At 41.8% G+C, this 20078-nt stretch overlaps 1 protein-coding gene across 1 annotated transcript in view; it reads left to right on the top strand.

The window, feature by feature from the left end:
* USP43 (ubiquitin specific peptidase 43) overlaps positions 1-20078 on the top strand; it is a 127745-nt gene that overhangs the window by 40080 nt on the left and 67587 nt on the right. Inside the window, exon 3 of the mRNA XM_072990394.2 lies at positions 10493-10578. Within this exon, the coding sequence (XP_072846495.2) occupies positions 10493-10578 (86 nt within the window). The remainder of the gene's footprint in view (positions 1-10492; positions 10579-20078) is intronic.

Genomic DNA, 20078 nt, shown 5'->3' on the forward strand with positions numbered 1-20078 from the left:
TCCTCCTCACTTTCTGCCATCAGAGTGGTATCATCTGCATATCTGAGGTTGTTGATATTTTTTCCGGCAATCTTAATTCTGGTTTGGGATTCCTCCAGTCCAGCCTTCCGCATGATGTGTTCTGCATATAAGTTAAATAAGCAGGGAGACAATATACAGCCTTGCCGTACTCCTTTCCCAATTTTGAACCAATCAGTTGTTCCATATCCAGTTCTAACTCTTGCTTCCTGTCCCACATATAGGTTTCTCAGTAGATAGATAAGGTGGTCAGGCACTCCCATTTCTTTAAGAACTTGCCATAGTTTGCTGTGGTCGACACAGTCAAAGGCTTTTGCATAGTCAATGAAGCAGAAGTAGATATTTTTCTGGAACTCTCTGGCTTTCTCCATAATCCAGCGCAGGTTAGCAATTTGGTCTCTAGTTCCTCTGACTGTTCGGAATCCAGCTTGTACTTCTGGGAGTTCTTGGTCCACATACTGCTGAAGTCTACCTTGGAGGATTTTGAGCATAACCTTGCTAGCATGTGAAATGAGGTGAAGTAGCCTGTATTTAAATCACAGGCCATCCCTACTTAGTATGAAGATTTGCAGCTCAGAATAAAACTGAAGAAGCACACCCTCCTTTCTTTTGGAAGGCTGTGCCCAATTGAAGAGCGAATGCAAGCAGCTGTAATAGATATATACATATCTCTCCACTTTCACCATTATAACCAGAGGTTTAGAAAAACAAAATATTTTGGATTACAGCTCCCAAACTGAGATGAGAAAAGTTACCTTTCTGGACTACAGCTCACAGAATCCCCCTAGTCGATATTGATATGAGCATACTTGTCAGGGAATTATGAGAACTCTTTTCCAAGAATGCAGCCTTTTTTATTTATAATTCTGATACATGGAAATAAATCCCATAGTTTTTGGTAGAGTCCAGTCCAAGGAGTGTTAACTATGTTCCTCCTAACTCAAACTTACATTTGACCACAGTGCATGAAAACTGCATCTGAAGGAGTCTTCAAACAGAAGTTTCATAGTCATTTGTTAGTTAACAAATGCAATAAGGTAGGCAGCCCTGTAGACACATTGGTGCATATAATGTGGGTCTGAGAAAGATAGGTTTTTTCCCCTCATGTGTTTTAGAGTAGGGTTGTTTTGTCTTTTTATATTTACCACCTTCATACTCTGGGTTGTTGCATCATTGTAAAGTGGTGCTTCATTTTCCAAGAATTGGATCAAATCCCAGGTAAGATCAGGTGTAACATTAAAATCTATTTATTTGAAAAGAGCATGTCAAACACAGAAACATTCAAAATAGTGGCAATGGGGAAGTAATCACAAACTATAAGAGCTCCCTTATGTTGCCTTGAGCTAAAAGTGCTAAAAACGTTGAAGAAGGAATCTGGAAGTTGAGTCGTGGCAACTGGACTTCTTTCTTATTAGGTTGAAATGTTTTGCTACTCATCCAAGTAACTTCTTCCATCTGAGGAGAGCTGGTATATCCTCCACATTGGTTTCACTTCCCCCTGGTCTGAATAGGCTCAAATGGAGTGTGTTTGTGTGAGTGAAATTCCCCCTTCTGCAGTCCTTCTCCACCCATTGTCATGGGTTGTTAATGGATGAAAGGGCAGCATGATAAATAAGAGACAGATTGTATCTAAGGCTTCCACACCTGTTGAGTGAGGGATTTTCTGTAGGCACATGTATGGCCTCCCTGGCCCCTCTCTCAAACCACCTGTTTTCTCAGTCCAAAATGAGTACAGTGGTGCCTCGACTTACGAAATTAATCTGTATTGGAACGGTGGCCGTGACTTGAAATTTTCGTAAATCGAAGCACCATTTCGCATTGAAATGCATGGGAATGGGATTAATCTGTTCCAGCATTTCAAAAAAACAAGAAAAAAAAATAAAGCTCACAGAAAGCCCCATCAGAAGGCACTGGGGCTTTAAAAAATATCTAAAATAAACAGAGCAAGCCCTGAAGGCTGCAAAAGAACCACAGCAGCCCAGAAATAAACATCCCCATGATGGGACTGCAAAAAACAACACAGCACAGAAACATAACCCCCCTCATCTGAAACCCACTCTGCAAAATCCTAGTGTTAGACTACAACTTCTATCATCTGTTACCATTAGTTATGCCAGCTAGGACTGATGGGAGTTGTAGTCCAAGTCCAACAAAACGTTCCTTGTCCCTTTCATCTGCAAACAGGATAGGACCAATCTACTCCCTTGCTGTACATTGCAGAATGCAATGATATAGATTTATGGTTCTCAAACTTGCAGCTGTCTAATAAGGTTTTGTGCAATGACTACTTCCTGGAAGAATCCCTGTGTACTGAACGCAGTTTTGAAACTACTGTCACTTTTATGGCTTCACTGTTTCCTTGGAGGAACTGTTCCATGCAAATATGCCCAACACTCTTGTCCAGCTTCACATGGCAAAGGAAATTTAATAGTGTGTTTTTCAGACAACTTAGTCAATAGTTGTAGATGTTTTCTTCTGAAAAAAACTCTTTATAAGCTTCCAAAGAACTCCTGAAATGCTTCTGTTATTTTAAAAAGTCTCCTTTGTTCTGTCAAGATAACACCTCAGGGCAGCTAACAGCATGATTTAAAACAAGACAATAATTGATAGAAAAACACAGAATACAAACAGAGCAACAGGAAAACAATAAAACCAAGGTTTAAAAAAAGCAACTGAGTGATGAATGAAATGTTTTTTGTCCAGTGCTGGAACGACATGATACTTAGCAGCAGGCAAGCCCTTTGGGGGAGAAAATTCTAACATTGGGGTGCTCCTACTGAGAAACCCATATGGCCTCAGAAACAATTGGAACTGCCACATTTATGTTTTCACAGAGAGTCAGTAAAGGATACCACTTCTTTCAATGTGGTGGTGATGCATCAAGTGCACCAAGTTCTTCTTTTTGGACTATGCGTGCAGCTATGGGCCAAACTAAACATTACTCAAAGATGTATATGATACTGTCTTTCCTTTTTGTAAATGAAAACCAATTCTGGGAGACTGTGAATCTAATTATGGAGTCCAAAATACGTGTGTTTGTGTGTGTGTCATTAATTCTTGCCCTGTTAATTTTCCTAATTAACACGATCTTCCTGGAGGTGCTGACACATACACCCCAGGCAGGGGTGGGGGACATGTTGTTACGTGTTTCTTTCCCTCAGTAGAATGGAAAGTAGCTGAGGGAAAGGATTCTGAACTGAAAAACAGCCAATGAGAAAAAGATTTAAAGCATTCCTCACACGCTTATTGTCTGGAAAGCAGCTTCTTTAGACTCTTATTTTTAGAGGTGTGATAAGTCTCATGTGTATGTAACCTCTGGGAGTGAAATCTGATTGTTAGTCCTAACTAGAGCAGAACCCTTGAATGACTGGGACGTGTTAAGTCAATAATTATGTAAATACCATTGATTCAGTTAGAATCTGCTGCACTGGTGTGGAATGACTGTGTACCAACACAGGGTGTTTTTTCCCCCACCTCACTTCCTACAGCTCACTTAGGACCTTTTCTTTTCTGGGTTTGGTCTGTGTGGATTTGCTCCACATTGTTTCCCCTCTCTTTTGTGTCACTAACCTGTTCTCCATTTTCTGATAGGACACCCTGTTTTCATATGTGCAGACTGTTCCCTGGCTGCGGTCAATTACTCTACAACAGGAGCCTGAATCAGTCTCGGTAATTGTATTGAGGCATGACAGAACTGCAGCTCTTGTTAATTAAATTCCGTCCCTCGACCTACCCCCCCCAACTCTCTCTTCTACTTGGTAGTGCCTCCCCTCCCCCCAGTGTCAGCTCTGTTTGTGTGGGAGCACAGGGTGCAACCCATTAGCAACGGCCTGTGCTTGCAGGGAGGTCATGTCTTCCCAAGATGCAGCAATGGCTTGGGTTGAAACTGCTTTCTTTCTAAGTGAAAAGTAGCTGCATAAGACTGCAACACCAACTGCAGATCCCATGAAGGAGAACCTATTGAGTGCGTTTGTAAACAACCCATATGATTTTCTTTACCAATGTGGGAAGTTATGAGTTTGAACAGAAACATGACCAAAGTTCAGCATCCTTCCTCCTGGCCAATCCTTTGTGTAGACTTGTGCTATGTTGTGGCTGCTTTTTGCTTTCGCAACAGCAACAAAGAAATGTGAAGAGAAACACATACATAACTATGTGTCATGCAGTTTTATTCTGTACAGATACATCAGTGTCAGAAGCATTGCGGCACCTATGGTAACCTTAGAGGGCAGTTGCATTTAAAGGGGTTGTGAACTCCTGCATAGCCCAGTGGTTTAGATACACTTGCTGCAGAGCGAGAGGCTTGGAGTTCGATTCCCACTGTCCCTCCTTGACAGGGATTAGACTTGATGACAAATAGGATCCCTTCCAGCTGTACAGTTCTAAGATAATCGTGATGATGTTCTGCGAAGATGTTATCATAAAGATTTGGAAGCTGGTGCAGTAAAATAAATGCACACTTCCAAAACTGTGTGTGTGTGTTTGTCCCTCTCTCTTTAATTCCCCCTACCAATGCCTCAGGCCACCATACCCATTGTTAATAACCTCGCTGTAAAAGTAGGGGGGTAGGGTTAGGTTTATTTAGATTCTGCTTCTCCTGGGGCTGATTCTGTGGCTTTTTTGTAGTTATGGAGAGTATGCCACTCCATTGCTGTTTTCTTTATGTTGACAAACCTGGACCTAGAAAACTATTCACAGTCACATTGTGTCCACTTTCCAGTACAAACAAACTCTTTTCCCTTACACAGTTTGTGTCATCCTCTTACTTTTGCTTTAAAGTACAGGTGAGGTATGTTAAATTGTGTCATTTTCTTGTTTTTACCTAAATACAGTATCCATTCAGCACCTCTTTATTTGACTTCTAATATAAAATCCTCTTCCATAAGAAGTTGTCTTTTACTAAGTGAAGTCACTTAGTGAAATTCCCAGCGTTTGTCTATTCTGGCATCATTTTGTCAAGGCCTTAAAAATGTTTTCTCAGTCCTCCCACATAAGTTCTTTTTAACTGGAAGCAGTTTCTAATACACAAAGAGAGTGAAACACAAACTATGGTTACAAACACCCTTTCATTCTTTCCAAACATTCAGAATTTGTGAAGATACCCTTTTTCTCTCACATAACAGCTTTTATACAGACACTTCTCTGCTGAAACATCTATTGCTGGGGATCTCCATGTGGGAACTACTGTATGTTCTTCTTTCTCACTGATTTGAGAACAGTCTTTCTTTGAGACTATTGTGGCATTAAGCCTGTAGTTATAATCTGCAGGCTGGCCTGGTATATATATAGGAAGTAGGCTGAGGCCCAATTTAATTGTTAAAATGGCCACAGGCAAAAAACACTAAGTCATGTAGACATTCAAGGTAGTTGCTGCCTTCACTTAAATGTTCTTAATGTGCACTGGCCTGTATGTGTGCACAATGTTAATACATTATAGCACTTTGCCCATGCTATACTTGTATGACCTGGTGGAAGTGATGAGGGTTGTTTGGAGTGGTTTCTCTGGTAAGCACTTTGCCCAGGGACATTGTAACATGTAATACAGGCTTCACTCTGGGTGAGCAATACATATGTATGTTCCAGGACTTAAAGGTAAATTCCCAGCTGCCTAATTGCTGAATAAGATCTAGATTTACACATTAAGAATCTCACATTATTTTCTTCCTTCATATGTTTGCATAGATATGAGAAAGAAATGTATGTATCTCGATATGTACCATTGTGACAGGAATAGAATTTATAGTTTTGCTGATATTTTGAGTTCTCTGTGAACTGATGTGTAGCTGATGTTAACGTGTATCTCCATTTTAGATTGTGTAAAACCTTACAGTTTGCTGCAGTCAGTGAGGTGCTGCCTTCTTGTTCTGGCGTCCTGCCATTTTCCTTAAAAAGGATCAAAGGTGGCTAACATTATTTAAAAACAGTATTTAACACTAACAATGCTGAGTATGCAAAGAGAAAAGAGATCAAACAAATATCATTCTAAAAACATAAGCAGCACCAAAACTCATTCAAAGCCATAAGGTACAACATCTAAAACCGCACTCAGGCTGCCAGTTACTCGGGGAAAGCTGGCCTGAAGAGAAAGGTTTTCACTTGCTTGCAGAAGGACAACAACAATGGGCCCAGCCTGGCCTTCTGGGGGAAGGAGTTCCAAAGTATGAGAACAGCAACAGAGAAGGCCCTCTATTGTGTCCTCACCAAGTGCACCTGTGAAATTTTACATCATCTTTGCCTGACAGAGGGTTCTACTGAAACTCTAAAGATAGCCTTGTTTTTAACTTTTTAATGACCCAGTAAGGCATTGTCTAAGCTTAAAGTTTGATTAATGGCATTCTGAATACTTCCCCTTCCATCTCATTATGTTTGAGAAATCCATGCAAACAGTTATTTCCTTTTCCTGAACTGGAGTGGGTGGAGTGGTCTAATGTTGCTCTTTGATTAATGAGATTGGCTAAGGTCTGATTCAAATATTAGGGTTGAAAGATTATCACAAACCTCTGGATGAGTCTCATTGTCGTTTAGTCGTTTAGTTGTGTCCGACTCTTCGTGACCCCATGGACCAGTGCACGCCAGGCCCTGCTATCTTCCACTGCCTCTCGGAGTTGTGTCAAATTCATGTTGGTTGCTTCGCAGACACTGTCCAGCCATCTCATCCTCGGTCGTCCCCTTCTTCTCTTGCCATCACACTTTCCCAACATCAGGGTCTTTTCTAGGGAGTCTTTTCTTCTCATTAGATGGCCAAAGTACTGGAGCCTCAGCTTCAGGATCTGTCCTTCCAGTGAGCACTCAGGTTTGATTACCTTTAGAATGGATAGGTTTGTTCTCCTTGCTGTCCAGTGGACTCTCAAGAGCCTGCTCCAGCACCACAGTTCAAAGGCATCAATTCTTTGGTGGTCAGCTTTCTTTATGGTCCAGCTCTCACTTCCATACATCACGACAGGAAAAACCATAGCTTTGACTATTCGGACTTTTGTTGGCAAGGTGATGTCTCTGCTTTGTAAGATGCTGACAAGGTTTGTCATCACTTTCCTCCCAAGAAGCAGGCATCTTTTAATTTCCATGATCACTGTCTCCATCTGCAGTGATCATGGAGCCCATGAAAGTAAAATCTATCACTGCCTCCATATCTTCCCCTTCTTTTTCCTAGGAGGTGATGGGACCAGTGGCCATGATCTTAGTTTTTTTGATGTTGAGTTTCAGACCGTTTTTTTGCACTCTCCTCTTTCACCCTCATTACAAGGTTCTTTAATTCCTCCTCACTTTCTGCCATCAGAGTGGTGTCATCTATATACAAGGTATTCACCATAAAACACTGAGACTTCATCACTGCAGATGTGCAGTTCACCTGCATGTGATAATTATGTGCAATAACTGCATGAGTGTGCAAATCAATAGCATGTGTTAAACCTAACACACCTTGTTTCAGGGCAGCAGCTGCTGCAGTAAAAGTGCTTTTGTGGGTCCACATGACAGGAAATGGTAACAGCCTGCACTTTGATGGGCAAAGGACATAGGACAGGAGAAAGCTCAAACAGAGATGTCTCTTGCATATGTCAGGGAGGTTAGAAATGAATGGCCCTCTCCCTCGTGTCATTTGGCTGGCAGGCAAAGCTTTTTATTCCAGGCAGGCCTGCAGCAACTGTCAAACTGCTGAGGACAGAGTTCCACCTGGATATGCCAATCTTCTTCTATTTCTTTTGTTTTGAAAGTAAAATATTATTAGTCTTTTAATTGAGATGATTTAAGCTGTTTTTTTATTGTAATTGCACTTTAACAGTATAATAGGTTTAATTAGCTTGTAATATTTGCTAGCTAAAATCCGGTGGTAAGTTGCAACTAGAATAGATCCATTGAATCAGTGAAACTTACATAGAAGTTGAGTCATGAAATCCTCACTGATTCAGTGGGCTTGTTTTAGTTGTGACTTATTACTGAATTTTGGCCACTGGGTTTTAATGTTAATATTTTTAAAATACTGTACCTTGCAAGCTGCCTGGGATTCCCACCCTGGGAGAAGGACATTAGTTAAATAGCTACATAAAATAATAAGTGTTGTCATTGCAAAATGAAGTCCAAAGTGTACAATGGCAGCCACAGAACAACAGGACAATGTAGAAGTTGTCTACTGGTCTTGGACAGAGAATGAAAAACTTATTATCACCCTGGTCAGATTCTTGATTCTATCAAGGGGCCTTGGCCAAGCCTTGCCTTTTGACTCCTAAGGAGTGAAATTTGCCTGTTCTGTAAAAGGCTTTTGATTCCTTTTTCAGTCATGCTATGTGCAACACAATGTGCTAAGCTAGGTGCTGAAGCCAAACCACAACTTTTTTGTGAGGTTCTTTCTTTCTTTCTTTCTTTCTTTCTTTCTTTCTTTCTTTCTTTCTTTCTTTCTTTCTTTCTTTCTTTCTTTCTTTCTTTCTTTCTTTCTTTCTTTCTTTCTTTCTTTCTTTCTTTCTTTCTGTCCTGCCGTTCTCTTTGAAAAGGACACAAGGTAGCATGTAACAATGAAATACAATATTTAAAAGTTGAAAACAATGAGTATACAGTGGTGGTTAATATCATTAAAAGACAATATTTAAAACTATGAATAATGAATACGGAGGCATCTTACATCATACAGTGAGGAGACCTGGGTTTAAATTTCTGCTTGGGCACAGAAACTCATTGGGGGTGTGTGTGACAATGGAAAAACTGTGCCTTAAACATCACACACACCTTGAGATCACCCTAAGTCAGATGCGACTTGATGGTGCATGATACACACAGAGATTATTTTCGGGTAGGATGAGAAATGAATTCTACTTGAAACAAGTTAAGCAGCTGTCAGCCACGGATGATATTGGGCTGGAGAGTGTAAGGATTTGGCTGAAACCATGGGAAAGACATCCTTGGGTGACGGAGGACCTTGCCCAAGAGTCCCCATTTCTTTCAAAGCAGGGACAGGCAGTTTCCTGGGATTCATGGGCCAATGATGCCCATCCCTGTATGCTAAAGACTGTGTACACACTCGTAACTCACACCCCCAAAACTTTTTTCTTGATTTTATTTAAAAAAATACACAAGCCCTCTAGTGCCCTCTACTGGCAGCAAGGAGCAGTTTTGCCATGTTTCTGAGGGTTTCCTGAGCTATTTTAGGTAATTTCCAGTTTTTTTAAAAAAGCTTGTCCTGGAAAAGGAATGTTATGAAATGGCCTTCTCATGCTTCCTAGAGGACAAGAGGGGAATGTTTGAGCACATTCTTCTTTTAAACTTTTTTTTAAATTTGGGGGTATGTGCTGAGGGAAGGGGTGCTGAATGGCACACCTGGGCCCCTTGGAGGGACAGGCTGCCCACTTCACCTTCAGTGGTTTAAAGGGACAGATCCTGGGAATGCTTCCAGATAGATGGCTTCTATCAGGAAAAAGAGACTGTGTAGCTTTTGGGTGGTGGTGGTGTCCTTCCTCTTTCTTTCTTTCTTTCTTTCTTTCTTTCTTTCTTCCTTCCTTCCTTCCTTCCTTCCTTCCTTCCTTCCTTCCTTCCTTCCTTCCTTCCTTCCTTCCTTCCTTCCTTCCTTCCTTCCTTCCTTCCTTCCTTCCTTCCTTCCTTCCTTCCTTCCTTCCTTCCTTCTTTCTATTTATTTTTTTTTGCAGAAATTAAAAATAAAAGCATCTTACTGTGGGAAAACTCAGGAAGATTAGAAGTGGAGGACAGTGGCTGAAACCTTCTTTGTTTTCATGCAAAGTAAAGTTACACCTGCATATGTGTGCTGGGCATTATGGAGGCCACAAGGGTTGGCCAGTTGGTCACCTGGTTCCTGTTGCAATTCTCGCCTAGCACACATGCAGAAGTGCTTGATGAATAGCACTTCTGCTGTGCTGTGATTTTCTGAGCTGGTGACTCGGCTTAGTGTTGCACACATGGAGTTGTGCAACAGAATTTCAGCCAGTGTTGCTTGGCAAAATTCTGTCACTGAAAGAGTATGCTTACACAAATGCATATACCACTTGTCTGGACTCACCATGGGATGGTAGCTATGCTGTATGGGTCTTTTCAGCAGCTGGAAGATAATAGCACAGCCTTCTTATTGTTTATTTGATGTAGAGTGGGGGGGGGAGATTTGTAACACTTTGAAACAGGTAGCTTTGTAGTCTGTGACCATTGAAGCAATTCAGTAGAGAAGGGCAAAATGGGTATACTTGTGAAAAAAAATCAAGCAAACCACCTGGGTTCTAATTTTTAAAATGCCAGTTTGCAAACATGGTCAGCTAAGTAATAATTCCCCACCACTATCACTACTTTAGATGTTATTTTTTGACTGAAAGAGAGTAGGAGGTGAGAGAAATTGTGTGAGAGCCAGGTGGAAAGCAGGAACATTGAGAACCTACATAAAAAGCTGTGTTAAAAAGACGTAACGGTGACTCGTGGGCATGGCTGAATCGCTGGGGAGAAGTCCTTCAGTCTTTCTGTAACTCTGACTGTGTTTTCTTTACAGCCTCAACCTGGCCCAGAAGAGGGTTCCAGTACTGGGAGCACAAAGGGACAGAGTTTTGTGCAGAACCACTTCCAAGCACAGTATAGGTAAGGACAAAATGAAATAGGACCGTTGAAGTAAAATTGGGGTTTACCCGATCAAGTGCTTGCTCCATCTAGCTCAGCAGAGGCTGTTTGCCCTTCCTGGGTATACTAAGAATTGAACTTGAGACCTTCTACATGAAAAAGATGTCTGTTATCACTGAGCTTTGGGACCTACCTTTAAAAAATATTATTGTAAAAATTACAAAACCATTATCACTGGTCTGGGGTGAATGTTCACAGCATGTAAGGGGTTACCCTTTTTTTTGGTAATGAGAGTGTCAGTCCCATTCCACAAGTTACTGAACAAGCAACAAACAATATAAAACAAATAACGAATTCTAACTACTTACAAAATTACCTTTAAAATGTGCTTATAGGCATTTTTAGTAACTTCATAGGAATTTTTCAAGTTTTATGCCATGTTCCAATCATTCTTAAGGGGTTAAAGATAGGAATGAGAAGTAAGAGAATTGAACAATGCACTGAAATAATTTTTTAAAACCCTGCAACAAATAGCAGCAGTGAATTAGTTTTTAAACACTGCACTGAATATCAGGAATGGAATATATATTAAAAGTAGCTTTCCAGTTTCTGGGCTACAGGAGGGAAGTGCTCCTCCCACAAACCTTCTTGCATCATTACTTCTATCATTGCAGTATGGCTAAAATGTTGTTTAAGTTCATGTTTGTAATAAGGACTCGAGCATTCATTTCTGCAGTGAAATGTGGCAGATGCTGCAGGAAATTCTAATGATCTGGAGGAGCTTGATTTAAAATGGCGAGGATAGGATAGCTCAGTGAGTTGGAATATCTTGTTGGGAGTTCTCCTCCTTGCTTTGCCTCCCAGCTGAAGACCCAGACTATGTAGGCTTGGGCACAGTTGCAGAGTATCACCAGAAGAAAAGACTGGTAAATCACTTCTGAATACAGTACTTCATATGTAGAGGATCCTGGCCAGGCTCACCATCATTTGGAGCATATAATTGTCGTTGGCATATGATTAGTTAGTTATAAGTTCACCTAAGGTTCATATCTTTTGGCTTGAATAGTAACAGTGGGCATTTCTCATAGTGAAGTAGTAGTGATGTCATCAGCAGCAGCAAATTGCTACTGATTAAAGATGATTTCAGGGTGCACGCAACTCATACACAGTGCAATGAAGTCATACGCAACAGGATTTCAGCCTGTATGTGTTGATCAGCTTGTCTGTGCAAGGATGACTGTTGCCCTCTAAACTGATATTTTCTCAATGGTCATGACTAAGATGATTATTGCTCTTTCTGCTGTTTACATTTTGGTTGCTTTGGATTTCAGTATTTACAACACCTTCACCTACTCAAGCATGTGTGTAGGATTCTGTAACTGAGCCAGCATGCACCTGTATGCACCTCATGGAGTGGGCAATGGCCTTTAAACTTTATGTGATAATAAAATCGGTTAGTTTTAATAAGGATGTAGACAATATTCACACATTTTCTCATACTTTATGGGAAAGGATATCTTGAGATGTTGTATTTAAAAACTCAATCTTTGTGTGATTTTTTTTAATTTTAGGGGTAAAAATAGAATTTTACGCAAAACACAAATTTCTTACAAAAGTATTCAGAAAGATTTTGATCTTGCATGAAATTGCTTCAGTGATTTTTTTTGAGGGGGGGAGAGTTCTAAAATCCCCCCCCCAAAGCATTAAAAACTCTCAGAGTCTCGCCAAGAAGAGAGAAAGAAAGTTTTGAAGTTTTGGCTCTTGTCTGCAAAAATGAAATATGCTGAAGCTCACATCTTTTCTCTTTTAAAGTACTGTAAGGATTTGTAGTTTTTTGTATAACCATAAACAGGATGAAACGTTAGGTGTCTGAAAGCCATAATTTGGCTTTCCCCATAGCAGGGTGGCTGACTCACCTATTGGCTCTCTGTGCTGCAAGATCTTGCCGGAGTCTTGCAGTGACAACAGTGGCAGCTCATCCCTCACAGGCGTTGTAGCAGTGGACTGGCTTTAGAGACAGGTCAGCCATCAGTCATCAGATACTGGCGCATCCCCTCATGTTTTTCCCTGTCAAAAGTTAACTTCTCTCATTTTGTTCTGTTTTTTTTTTCCTTTCTGGGGCTGCCAAACATACAGGGATATCAGGACTATCAGCACATCTTTATACTCACACAATCAAATGCGGCATTGATGATTTTCTTGGGGGACTGCAAATAAATGCCTGTGTGTCTTCCTGTAAATGTGTGTCTCCCTTTAAGAGAAATGTCTCCCCTTTCTTTAAACTACTTAATAAGACAAGAGAAGGAAAAAATGCTGGTTGACAGAGCACAGAATGGAACAGAACGAATGGGATTCAGTTCTGTCCCTACTTTGTGGAACCAGGGTTGTCTCACGTTAGCCCAGTCTTGCAGACTTAGCTGCTCTGAGCCCCTTTGTTACCCAGAGCTAAGTGTATGCAAGGTGGTGGTGGGGGGGAGGAAGCTGTGGTAGCTTTGCCTTGGAGGCGGCAGCCCAAGCGAGCGCTTGCTTTCCTTAGCATGCATGCACATGCACAGGGCTCCTGCTGCTGACACTGCTGCTTTGCGTCTCTGGCCTCAGGATGAAAGAGGAGTGAAGTTTGAAGCTCCCAATGTGAGGCTGTTCTCACTGATAAGGCTTTTAATGACTTGTGCTTGCCAGAGACTCCTATGGCTCTGCTTCCTCCATACATGGCCCTGTTGTGGGTGAGCCCTGTGCTTCAGGCCACCGCACAAGCAGGGAGGAAATCTAGACTATCAGGCTCCCACCTTTGTGTTGCAGTCATCAGAATGTGGTGCTGAATTCAACCCTCCTTCCCTGTATCTCAAAAGCGACAGGATTTTTTTTTTTACGGACAGGAATGTGATAGGAACAGAAGGGTAAAGATGCCCATAGGTTGTTATCTACACTGTACGAGCTCTCTGTGTTCTTGTGTTCTGATACTGTTGAAGTGACAGGGTTTACTCTATTGAGGTGGAAGAATTTGTCAATTTAATTTTTTAAAAAACCCTCTCAACTTCTTTCCATTCTATTCTAGATATTAGGGAATTTTGTTACATTGTCTCTGTTCAAAAGAAACATGGAACTGAAATACTGTATAATTCTATCTTTGCCCCCATCTGCAGGGCCAAAATTCAATTAGTACAACTGTTCCAAGAATTGAGAAGAACGTTTTGTGCCTGCTTGGGATATAGGTTTAAGGATTAAGAGCCTCTAATGAAAAAAACAGAACTTGCAACCTGAATTCAACATCAGCATGTTCGGATAAACAGGGATTCAGGAATTAAATATTCAAATCCCTGGGTCTGGGCAAATGTCTCTTTCTCATTTTTTCAAATCAATTACTCAGTCTCAGATTCTTTCCATTCTTTGTAGGAATCTGTATATGCAAATATTGGTAAATTCTTAATGAAATGAAAATTGTAACCACTGAGCACATATTAAGAAATGGTTCTCAGTGAATTGTGAAACTTATCTGTTCTTGATAGCACAAACCTTTCTTACGTCTCTATCTTGCATGCCAACCTCCCTTGTTTTATCATTGGTTTTTGGAAAGTAAATATTATTTTAATTTGCAAATCTGATTGCTGAGGCAGTCTCTGAGGTAATCACAGTATGTAAAAATCAGCAAATCAGAGGCAACGAGCATTTCCTTTGATGTCTTTTTTTATTCTAAAGCTTGCACGGCAGCACATTTCTAAGGTTTCTTCTAGATACAGCTGCCTTTTGCATCCCTCATGTCCTGCCTTATGCATTCAGAGCAGTAAATGGTATGTTGATCCAGCCACTTAAAAGCACAAATAATGGTTTGAGGACACTACTTCTTGGTATATTATAGTGATGTTTGTGTGAAACATTTGATAGTTCAGATCTGTTCCTAAAAGGTGAGACGTGTCACAGGCAACAAACTTCCTGCCTTTTTGCAACTGCAAGATTTGGATGCTAAAAAAGGAGGAGGAGGAGGAGGAGGAAGGCAAGGTACACACTGCATGCTTGCTATCAGCAGTACATTCTGGAAAGAAAGAGAACCTGTTAGCCAAGATGCTCGTGCTGCATTTATGGATGTAAATGAGGAGAATGGCTGGAATGGAAATGAGAGGAGGATTTCCAGGGGAAGATTACAAGCTCTTTAATTTGGGAATGAAAGGGGTTGAAACAAGTGAGTGGAGTGGTGCTTTAATGGAGCCCAACAAGGCCATTTCAGCTGTTGGCTGGCAGAAGCCTTGCACAATCAAAGTGATGAGAGGTAGTGTTACCCTCCGTGCCACATGGCAGCTGGTGAAGCCAGTGACATTTGTGGAGCTAGAATGAAACTGACAGCTGTTAACCAAAATGGCACCTGCCTTGAGGACCAGAGCATGTCAGACAGGCTTTAATAGAATAAGTGGCTTAGAGATTGTGTGGTTAAATTTATTCCTTCGCATGTGGACCTCTGCAGGTTGTTCTTAGAAGACTGAGCTCTAAAAGTAGGAAGAGAATGAACCAAGTCGGGTTTGTGAGGTGTATGCTGAGAGATGGCCTCAGATGAACTTCTGCTACCTGTGTCATAAACCTCAGGGCCTCTTGTGAACAGCCACAGGTGTCATTTCTGATCCCTCTTTGCCAGTCAGGCTGGAGCAAAGTCAGTCCCTCGAACTGTCTGAATGCCTTCCTTTGTTTCACTTAGTGTGTGTAGCGTTCATTGCCAAAAGTGCAAAGGGTTTGTTTTGGTGGAGAGCATAGTTACGACTTACCAATGTGTTTCCATTACTTTGTAAATCCAAGGCTACATAGCGCTTATTGATAAATAAAACTTCTCACGACTTGATCACAATATATTTGGCTTAACATTTTGTGGACAAGTCCACTTTGTCAGACATATTTTTCCATATGCCTGACAAAGTGCATTTGTCCAAGAAAGCTCACATTAAAGTGTAATAGTGAGTCATTAAGATGCCACTGCATTTCACATTTTTTATTTTGTTTTATTTGATTTCTTTGGATTTTTGCTTTGTATAATAGGTTGAATGAAGTGCTTCCACACAAACTACAAATTCAGTACTTAGCCATGTGACAAAGTGATATGCAGACACCGAAATGTTTGTTCTTTGCTGGAGCTATATTGTAGTCAAGCAAATGAGGGACTTGGCTGAGGCTAGGTGGTGTCTCTCTGAGGCGTGCTCCAATGGAGGTGAGGTGGTGGTAGAGGAAATGGTCTGTACTCTTTCAGCTGTAGGTGAGGACTCACATGACAGAATGCTCCCCCAGTCGGATAATTAAGTAGATACTGTTGCGGGCGCACTGAAGCCTCTATTATCTCAGGCCTTCAGGAGGTGCTCACTCTTCTTCACAAGTTGCTACCACCAATATCAATTCAGTACCAATTAATTACTGAGACATGTGTTGCTTTGAAACTTAAACTTGTTTATTTGATCAGTAATATATAATAAGTAAATCACAAGTTGCTAATCAATTTCTCTCACTCACTGAACTCACAGACACACAGAACCCTACTCTCACTGACTTTTCTTGCTCACTCTCTCACAGACTCACCAATCTCTCTAAAACTCTCCCTCATACTCAATACACCCCCCTTTATATCCCAGCCCCTCCCCCTTTAGCACCACCTTCCGTTCCGTCATTGGCTCCTTTTCCACTGTTCAGCTGTGACAGACAGGTGAGGGCAGGGCTGAACGCTACAGATACAACCTTACATTTAGAAAAGTGGCATGTCGGGGGGGGGGAAGGGGTTTTAGCTCAATCCATTCAATGATAATTTTCTGTATATGGGGTTGTTGGTTTTTTCCTTCCTATTGTAGGAGCTCCGCACATCTGATGTATAGCTGCAGAGCAAAAATGTTTTATTGTCTCAGTGGCCTCCAGTTCATAGTTTCTTGCTCTGCCAAGTGAAACGTATAAAGATATAAAGAAAAGCAAGGCAAAGATTGCAGAATATCAACAGAGACCGTTGTCTGTATAAACATTGGTTCCAAATCCATCATCCGGATTTTCCAGTGTTCAAGGAGCAGAACTGAGGGTAGGTTCTGTATATATAGAACCTGATTTCATTCTGTGAGTTAGGGTCACTTGGGACAAATAACAAGTTCCCCTCCTACTTTGAAACTCCGAGATGTTACGTTTTGAGTCTGCTGAGGGGGTCTTCAAGTAGGGTGTTTTTTTTTTTTTGTGGATCAGCAAGTGTCTTTTACTTTCAGTGTTTTAACAAGAAAAAGTTCTTCTAAGTTTAAGCCACAGAAATCAAAGCTCAGCCAAAAACATTAAATGATAAATTAGCTGTTATTCATTAACTGCCCTCTCTGTTCTATAACAATATGTGTGGTGCATTTGTCTCTTGTTGGTAGGCCTTGGGGTTTTAATGAAAAGCAAACTCTGAATTCTGTCCTCCCTGAGATCAATACATAGTTGATTTTCACACCGTAAAGGAAAGTAAATCACTGGCACTTGGAGACACTCTTACAAACAGGACAAAACAGCTCCTTTCTCTTTATAGTGGGAGGCCAAGCCCTTATAAATAAGGATGCTGCAAAGGATTACATTCCCCAGAGGTCCAGAAAGTAATTGGTTTCCGTCATTCTTTCGGTCTTTCTCTCTACATACACGTGCTTGCACATCACCTGTCACAATGATGGATGTTTTGCTAATTATTATTAATAAATTGAGCATTTTTCATGCAGTCAGACCCACAGAGGTGTTTCAAGGACCATTTTAACATCTTTCTGGGATCGAGTGCCTTTCACTATTTGCTTGCCAGCAGATAGACAGCATATTTCTTCTTCATGGCCTCTGTGAATGCACACAAATGGGTTGTTCTGTGCCTGCACTGAACCTCTCAGAAGTTTCTAAAGCTAAGACAAGTGATTAGTAGGACATTCCCCCGTGGAGCGCATGCTCCGCCCTCTAAAAGTCCCCTCAGTTCCTTTTTGCCGCTGCTTCGGTTGGACTCTTTCAGAACGTTAGAGCGATTACTTAGATCAATCCTTTAAACCAATTTGGCTATTTTCAATAATCTATTCCATATTTTCAATCATCTCCTTTTTTGGACAGTTCCCCTGTAAGCTATCCGCTTCTTTTTTTGTTTTATCTTCTTGATTTGTTTTCTCTTCTTCCCATGTTTTTCTCCCCCCCCCACCTTTCCCTTCCCTTTTCTCCTACCTTTTACGGGCCCCCAGGGCTCTTCAAGCAGTGCATGCTTTGCACGAGTAAGATCCTGCTTACTGACGGTCATGACCGTTGCCTTTTCTGCTTAGGAGAACAACACCAAACACATTCCTGCTCCGAGTGCAAAAAACTTACTAAGCCTGCTTTAAAACTACGCCTACAAAGGCTTCACTCCTACCTTTGGGAAAGATCTCTTAATCCGACCTGTATGGATACGGCAACTTCTCTAACTCCACATCCAGAATGTTGAGAAACCTCTCACCCGATATCGAGCCCAACAACTCTGTCACCTCAACAAAAGGACCCTTTGAAGTCCGCTTCCAGGTCAAGCTCGACCTCCACATTGAAAGCTCCAACCTGTCCCAATGATTTGTCTAAGAAAAAGAAAGATAAAACTAAACCTAAGAAAACTAAGAAGCGTACAAAATTGAATCAAATAGATCCACCTCAACTGGTGATCCCATCGCCCATCATCGAGAAGTCATCTAGAGCAGTGGTTCTCAACCTTGACTAACCAAGGAGTTCTTGGACTGCAATTCCCAGAAGCCTTCACCACTAGCTGTGCTGGCTGGGGTTTCTGGGAACTGCAGTTCAAGAACACCTGGGTTAACCAAGGTTGAGAACCAATGATCTAGAGACACCCCTGGTTTGATCTCGGATAGAGATGACCCAACTCTAACACCGGCTCAGGCTGCAGCCTCCATTGCTAGCCTTTCGCCAAGAACTGGCCCATCTCCGGCTGATGTTCATTCCAGCCCGGCCTCGGCCCATTCAAGCCCTAGATTATCAGGGCAGGTGATACCTATTCAGATCTCTGGCTCAGAGTCATCACATCATTCTGCAAACATAGAACAAAGAGATGACACCTTTCTCCAATTCAATATCCTCCTTCACACAGGGAGTTTTACTATTATCCTGAACCAGGGGTCTCAAACATGTGGCCCGGGGGCCATTTGCGGCCCTCCAGATGATAGTTTGTGGCCCCCGCCTTGCCTGTCCCCCAAAGCGCCCACACATTCTCTGCTGTCAAGAGAGAAAAAAAGCCTTGCCTCGCTCGACGGCTCTCTCCCAAGACAGTGCCTCTTACACCCTCCATCTAGAACTGCAGCCTGCCAGCCAACCTGCCTGTCTGCCGGCTAAGGAAACTCCTGGGTGGCTTCCTCGGTCTCTTGCTTTGCTTGGCGGAAAATCTGATGCGGCCCAGCCTCACCCAGACTCTGCCTCCAGTAGCCCCCAGGTAAATTGAGTTTTAGACCCCTGTGTTCCAAGCACTCACAATATCATACCTCTCTCCAAGTCACCACCACCTACAAAGGGCCACCACTTCCCCCCCGACATCAAACAACGCCCGGTATCACAACTATCTCTACCATCACTACCATTGGCATCAGCAACCAAACCACTACACTGATCATCCTCACAATCGTCCCTTTCCACTCAACATTTAACATCCAGTATATCCCAGGAATCACCCTCTAATTTACCTACTCCATCTTCTGATGTTGGTGAAAATCACCCTCCATCCCCATCAGAAGATTTCACATCTTATTCCCAGCTGGTTATGTGAATGGCAAAATCATTACAACTCGACATTGAAGAACCACCACCTCAGAAAAAAGATCTGGTCTTCGATGATCTTAATCAAGATAAAACACCACTTCTTAGTTTGAGTTTCATTCTAGCCATGGATTGTCAACATGGACCTCCAGGATGCGTACTTTCACATCTCTATTCATCCACATCATCACAAATTTCTACAATTCCGATTCAACAACATCTCATACCAGTTCTGCTCTCTCCCGTTTGGACTTTCCATGGCATCAAGGACATTTACTAAATGTATGGCACCAGTTGCTGCATACCTCCGACTTCAAGGTATTGCCGTATTCCCATACATAGATGACTGGTTAATAGTCACTACTTCATATCATGATGCAGTCAAAGCTACCCAACAAACTCTTGATACTCTTCAAGATCTAGGACTGGAGGTAAACCTTGCCAAATACCATCTCAAGCCTTCATAGAACGCCACCTACATTGGGGCGTTTTTGACTCCTTTCGAGTCAGAGCCTTTCTCCCTCAGGAATCACCAAACCAAAATGAGCCATCCAACTGTTCCGATCCCTAGCTTCAGTATTGGTGCATCAAGCCCAGCTCCTTCTCGGGCTTATGGGTTCTACGACAGCTGTTATCCAACACACAAGGCTCGAAATGAGGTCCCTACAATTATGTACCTATTGCTATTCGATCCTATAACCCTTCCAAATGTCTCATAGTAACATCAGAACTCACCAGTCAACTCACCTGGTAGAGGTTTCTTCCTCATTTGATCCTAGGCAGACCCT

Source organism: Pogona vitticeps, chromosome 2 (assembly GCF_051106095.1).
Source record: "Pogona vitticeps strain Pit_001003342236 chromosome 2, PviZW2.1, whole genome shotgun sequence".
NCBI classification, from domain to species: domain Eukaryota; kingdom Metazoa; phylum Chordata; class Lepidosauria; order Squamata; family Agamidae; genus Pogona; species Pogona vitticeps.